Source organism: Hibiscus syriacus, unplaced genomic scaffold (genome assembly GCF_006381635.1).
Source record: "Hibiscus syriacus cultivar Baekdansim isolate YM2019G1 unplaced genomic scaffold, ASM638163v2 tig00006365_pilon, whole genome shotgun sequence".
Lineage (NCBI taxonomy): Eukaryota > Viridiplantae > Streptophyta > Magnoliopsida > Malvales > Malvaceae > Hibiscus > Hibiscus syriacus.
Window position 1 is genome coordinate 167,092 of NW_024062093.1, and position 6,711 is coordinate 173,802.

The window sequence follows — 6,711 nt, forward strand, 5'->3', positions numbered from 1 at the left end:
TTTATTCACTTTAAGCAAACCTGCTAAAATGGCAGGATGAATCTTGAAAATGAATTAATTTGCTTTTCATAATTTTCTTAAGATTTTTGAATCGTCTCTAATGATTTTAGAAAGGTAAAAGATAGATTATGTCTTAATATTGTTACAACAATCCAAGACAAAAAAGAAAAATAGATTTTTATTAATAAATAAAGAATATAGTTTAGAATAAAAAATCCGAACGTTGACATAATAACGATTTAGATACTAGTTGAGGCATGTGTCTACATAGTTTCCTTAAGATAGTGTTGGCTCATACGATCAACCGAAAACCGCCAAGAGGGGGTGAATTGACCTTTAAGAATCTTTGGTGTGGAAGCAATAAAAGATAAGAATTAGATGCAAGATTTATAGTGGTTCAACTTTCTCAACCAAAGTCTACATCCACTGTCTTTGCTCTACACTAAGGATTTCAACAAATTCACTAATTTGTTATTTCTTTTTCTAGGCTTAAGAGTAACCTCTACAATTCTCTAGTTTTTCACGGCTAAACTATAATCACCCCCTTTTACATAAGATAAGATATGTAAACAAGAAACCTCACAAGGTAGGTGTTTACAAAGATTTAAGCTCACAAGAATAACAACAAAAGATATTCAATTAAGCTCTATACACTTATGTTCAAGAGAAAATGAAGGAATAGGAATGAAAACTCTTTTCTCTTGATCTCAAAGATTGGATAGATGTAGTAACCTTCTTCAAGTGTCCATGGAGTGTTTTTATTGTGTGGAATGAGTTGCTAGTCGTTTATGACCGTTGGGGATGAGTTATAGCCGTTGGGAAGCTTAAAAACATGTAATAAAGGCAACTGCACATGCAGTTTCGAAACTTTGATGAAAGTTTTGAAACTCTTACTTAAAAATATGACCGTTGAAGAAAATTGGGCCGTTAAAACAGTTTCTGGGTGCAAAGTTTCGAAACTCTTACTTAAAAATATGATCGTTAAAGAAAATCGGTTCGTTAAGACAATTTATAGGTGCAAAGTTTCGAAACTTCTGTAAATTTTCAAAACTCTTAATGAAAGTTTCAAAACTCTTACAAAGTTTTCAACCTATGAACAATACCCGTGTATGAACAATGTCATGAACAATGTCAAATAGTGTCTGAATAGTGTTTTTCATAATTAAAAAGCTTTAAACACATTTTAAATACTTTAATCATATTTTAATTAACTCAAAAATATTTCATATATATAAAGCAATTAAGAACACATATTTTTCAAGTTATTTTGGACTTTAAATTATTTTTGAAAAATTTGACTAAGTCCAAAATCAATTTTACAAATATTTGTTATATCAAAATATAAGTTCAACAGACATATTTTTTTTGCCTCTCATTGGTGCTTGAGATCTCTAGTCGTCTGACTCTTAGGATACAACAACGAGCTGATTAGAGTACACTAGCATATATGCAAATATCACAAATTGTATCTTACATGATGCTATCACCGAAAACTAGAGAAGAATAAAAGAGTTTTTGAGTTGTGTTTAACCTAGTAAGTCTACACATTATTTGTAGAATTTCTCATAGGAGAAGAATTAAAAAACTATATTCTGAAAAGTAAGGTCATTAATGAGTATCCGAATAAATTTGAAAGTAATCGATTAATACTCTATTTAATAGAATATATTCGTGAATGACAAGATATGCCATATTAATATTAGAATTAAAGGAAATCATATATAATATCCCTTTAATTTTAAATATTCAAAAATATATGTCACATTTTTATATAAAATATATTTTTTGAAAAAAAGGACCTCATTAAAAACTCCTCTTACCCAACACTAAAATGTTGGTCTTACGAGGGGAAAAGAGTGTCCAAGCTATATTGAATTAAATAAACCGTACATCGTTCAATGCTTCCAAAGAAAATCAAATATTATTTTAAAATTAGATTTAAATCAAATTAATTGAATACTTTTAATATCTTATATTATTTTAAAAATCATATTTTAATCAAATTAATTGAATAATTTTGATATCAGAAGCCATTTAATTTGTTAAAAAAATTAAAGAATTAATGGAGAAAGTAAAAATCAATTAATTCAATGGATCAGATTTTAATATCACAATTTTGATATATTACGATTCTCCTTCAACAAAATATTGTACACATTATAACTCTCCCTTAAGACTCTTATGAATCAATCACCATAATAATGATAAGTAGTAGTATAAATCGAACCACCACCATTTTGGGCATCTAAGCCAAGTGTCTCAACCCTATGATTATTCCTTTTTTTTTTCTTTCTAAAATGAAACCTTAACGAAAAATTTTATATCTAATAAATTTTGCCAAAATTTCCTGTAACTTCCAAATAATGATATAGGTGCACTCATCAGTGATGAGCTTAATTTGGAAGGACCAGTTGGTGTCCATCTTTAAAAGCTCTGATAATTACCACCAAAGAGCTAATTCCCAACCATATGGTACGACAGAACCACTTGAGATGTTTCACGTCCGCTTGTTTTATTGAATTAAAAAAAAGGTCAAAATAAAGATGACTCTTCCCGACAAGGACAAATAATGAATTATTTTCTCCTCAAAATGTCCACGCAACACAAAAATATTGTTCGAATCAATACTAAAAAATTTAAAATTATCATATATTTTTTATTTTTATTAAAAATATATTTTCTTCCTTTTCAAAATTTTAATTCGTTTATAAAATAAAATTTTATGTCCGTCCTTGTTTTTATTCTTTATCACGTTCCAATGAATGTGTCTTCCTAATCAAAGCTTTTTATGGGGTGGTTTTCTTAATAAATATCGTCTTCCCAACCATGCTCCATGGATGTTATTGATGTCCCACATACTTAATTATAAAATAATGGCAGAATCACTCAAATAATGAAATGGAAAAAAGTTCCTTAAATAAGAACTATTAGATTTTATTTTCTTAAGTAGGGTGATCTTCAAAATGGATAGAGGAAGACACAGACTTGATGTCTTCATGAAGATGCATGAAATATTTGGAATCTTTACTTGAGTCATGTAAAAAGAATTTAAATATTAAAAAATATTTCATCTAATAGTATTTTGGTTTATGTAAAAGTAAGAATTTAAATTTAAAAAATATGATAATTTATTAAATATTTAATCAAGTAGGGGTCAAACTAAAGAAGGATAATCCCATGTTATCAAATGTTTTAGTTTAATAACAATTCAGATCATTGTAAGATTAAAGATTGAATAAATTAGGCATTGTCTTCTGAATTCAAGTTTAAATATCTAATAAATTATTGCATTTTTCTTAAAAACTTCAATATTTTGGCACTGTCAATATTTAATTCTAACTCCATCCCTACTTAGGGTGAACTTACTTGGATTGTTGTTGGAGCAGATGGCGTGGGAGCTAGTGGGCACCATTAATGGAGACTGGAATTGGAAGAAGACAAGCACCGAAGCTAATGTAAGAAGATGTCATGTCTTATGTGCGTCTTTCTTTGAAGATGTCATATCTTTCGTGTGTCTTCCTAAAGATGTCAAATGATTCACACGACTTCTTATTAGTAATATAACATTCATCCTATTTTAAAAAAAATCTACACTACCCCATATAAACAAATTTATTTTTCAACTGCTTTACACCAACAAATTTGTCCAAAAAAAAATCATTCCACAAAATTTATTATCTAATAAAAATATTTATTTACTAAATATACTTAATCATCAAATATATCAAACCACTAAAATTATTAATAAAATTAAATTTTAATTATTAGTTAAAATTTAAGTTAATACATAATAATCTTTTTCTTGACATAAATATTTTTAAATAATTAACCTCAAATATGTATGAAAGCATCATTGGATCAGTTGATAATTATCTTGGCACATCTGAAAATTAATTATAACAAAACCCTTGCATATCTCCAATCTTATTAAGACAACCCATAACAACAAATTTTCTTGAAACTGAATTTTTCGTGATAACATTATCATGTGTCTCTAATCTCGATTGACAATGTTACTTATTAAAAATTAAGAGACGAGATTTAAAGTGATTCACCCATTATATTATCAACATTCTTTTAATATCCTTACAAAATCATCATCAAATGACAAAAGGATTACTTCTCCCAATAATCATCTCTTTCATAATTTGGAGATTAATAAAGTAAATACTTATCATCAATAAACTTTATTTTATGATACTTCCTATTTAATAAATATTTAATTTTTAAAAATAAATTTAATTTATAATTTACTTATCCTAAATTTTGAATTCAACTTTAATTATTATTCAAATTTTAAATCAATATCTAATTTAAGTCCACATTTTACTAATTTTCATTTTCTCGTCCAATAACTAAAGATTCTCAAATTGTATGATTTTCCCGATCTTGATAAAAGGGTGCTAAGTGGATGAAAATTACCATTTTATTATGCATCAATGCAGTATTGATCACTGATTAATTATTTTTAAAATTATAAAAAAAAGAACATAAGATTTATAATATTTTTGTCCAATGCGTAATTACTTTCAAAAACTTATTATTGCTATACACTGATATTATTTTCATTAAACGTAAAACAAACCTAAATGAAAACGGGGTGATTACAAACGAACAATCATCACGAACAAGCTTATGCGTTTTGATATTTGATATATCTCCTATATGATTCCTTTGTTGCCTGCCAATATCATGTACTTGTCTTTCCTTGTAAGATCCGTACGGTCGAATCCTAAAGCTGTTGCAATTTGACCCTGCACATGATTGGCAACTTCAAATCTTGATTTCCCTCCAGCATTATGTGTTTCCCAACATGGTAACTTGTTTAGAAACATGATCATGCATGAAGGATTTGGATTCATTAGGTGAAATGTTGAATCTAAACATTTGAATCCGCTCGCCGTTGATCCGTAGAACATGCTGACCTGCAATTTTATAGCTACGGGAACGATTTCATCGGTCAGCTCTGTGAACAATGGACTAAATCTCAGCAGATAGGGCTCCCTGCAAGTGGTTCCTTCAGGGCAAACCACTAGGTCCCCTTTGCTCAACATCTTCTTCATCACTTCTCTATCTTTCTCTCGGTTTCGTGTTAACCGAACGGTCTTGATAGGGGAAATTACCTCACTGAACCAACTAAGGCTGTAGGTGACAGCAGAGACAGACTTCATCAGAGCAATGGTTATATAAACTGGGTCTAGCAATGTTCTATGGTTGCACACATAGAGCACCCCTCTCGGTTTTCCCTCGGTTTTGAGCAGACCGACTCGAGATTCGAATTTCGTATTTATCATGCCGGAGAAGGCCAACAGAGGTATAGAGAACTTGAAAGGTAATGAAGTGAAAACCATAATTCTGATGATGTGTAGGAGGAAACCAAATGGAAGCCAAAGGAACATAGCTAAGGCCTTCAATGGGGTTGGCCTAAATGCCAACCTTCCGTCATGAAAGATCAAAGGCTTTATATATTTCTCCCTTGGAAGAACTTGCCAATTGTACTTTTCTGCCTCAGTCACCAAGTAAATTTCCTGTTCAGAATCTTTCAATAAATAAATATACTAATAAAAGGATCAGTCAATGAGAGACACAAACAAATAAAAGAACAAGCGATAGCATTACCTTGCAATGTAAGAAAAAATTCTGGTTATGGAATTTTCTGAAGCAGCCTAAGCCAATATTATGAGTACTAATTTTCTGGTTTATAGCTTGAGCAGCATCAATATTTTCCTCCATTAAACCCAAGAAGTAGCCATGGAATTCCTTCAAGTTTCTTGCAATGATAGCATCGGTTCCCAAATATTCTCTTAAGAAACATTCGACCATGATTCTAGGCATTCCGGTGACTGCCACCTTTCTTCCATACTTCATCACTATATCAAACCCTACAGCACCAACATCGTCCAGGAAGAACTTGGGCAAAATTGCACTCCCAACTCTAAACTTATCCTTTTTAATGCCAACAAAACTGACAAAAACCAGAAGTCTGAGTCCAAGCTCATGGCCGAGTAAGCAAGCCAGAGGGTACAGGAGAAGCAAGATGAGAGCTCTAATGGGCCCACCAGCTTCAAAAGCCACCAGCATGAAGTAAGGGAACTGTGAATATGACTTCAAAACTGCACCCTCCAAATGAAAAACCAATGTATGATCTGAAACCTCAACTGTAAACGAAGAGTTATTGACAAACTTGAATTGCTTTGCAGGGGTGTCATTGCTCGCCTTGAACCTTAGATAAGGCAATTTCCCTGATGTGTTAATCAGGTTTTCAAACAGTAAGGAGAAAGCTTTCAGTGGAAAGAACATCTTAATTCTTGCCATATTTTTGTTTTGATTTTTTGTCTTGGAATGTGACAAAGGGCGACAATTTATACTGGATGAGTATTGGTGTTCGTTAGTTATCATTTGTTTAAGAAAGAGAATGGCTCATTAATTCCTACAATCGTTGCCGTTGTTGATTCTTTGATAGCTTACTGACAAAGTTTAGTTAATATATGGGGTTATATTGAAGTAATCTAACAAAACTTGCCCCACGACGCTTACCGGTCATTAGTAACCTTTGAAATTGATATAAACCTGCCAACAGTCACTTCTCTTAGATCGAAGTCAGGATCGAATATTAAAATGGATTAAATTATTAAACTTCGAAAATACAAGAATATTTACTTTCAAAATTTAGGAGTAAGACCTAATTATGTAATATTTAAACTTATAAAA

General features: G+C 30.7%; 1 protein-coding gene across 1 annotated transcript; it reads right to left on the reverse strand.

Annotated features, from left to right (window-relative positions):
• Nucleotides 1-4,646: 4,646 nt before the first annotated feature.
• On the reverse strand, nucleotides 4,647-6,357 carry LOC120200655 (probable glycerol-3-phosphate acyltransferase 3). The gene is made up of 2 exons (XM_039201435.1): nucleotides 5,620-6,357; nucleotides 4,647-5,528 (listed from the first exon to the last, which is right to left on the reverse strand). Exons 1-2 carry the CDS (start codon nucleotides 6,313-6,315, stop codon nucleotides 4,662-4,664), a joined length of 1,563 nt encoding a protein of 520 aa, XP_039057366.1. The 5' UTR covers nucleotides 6,316-6,357; the 3' UTR covers nucleotides 4,647-4,661.
• Between the last annotated feature and the right edge of the window lie 354 nt (nucleotides 6,358-6,711).

What these genes read in the sequence shown, in the direction of transcription:
- LOC120200655 (XM_039201435.1), bottom strand. Translation starts at nt 6,315, where the DNA reads ATGGCAAGAATTAAGATGTTCTTTCCACTGAAAGCTTTCTCCTTACTG. An exon ending in ATTTTTTCTTACATTGCAAG is followed by an intron (nt 5,529 to 5,619) that starts GTAATGCTATCG and finishes GATTCTGAACAG; the next exon opens with GAAATTTACTTGGTGACTGA.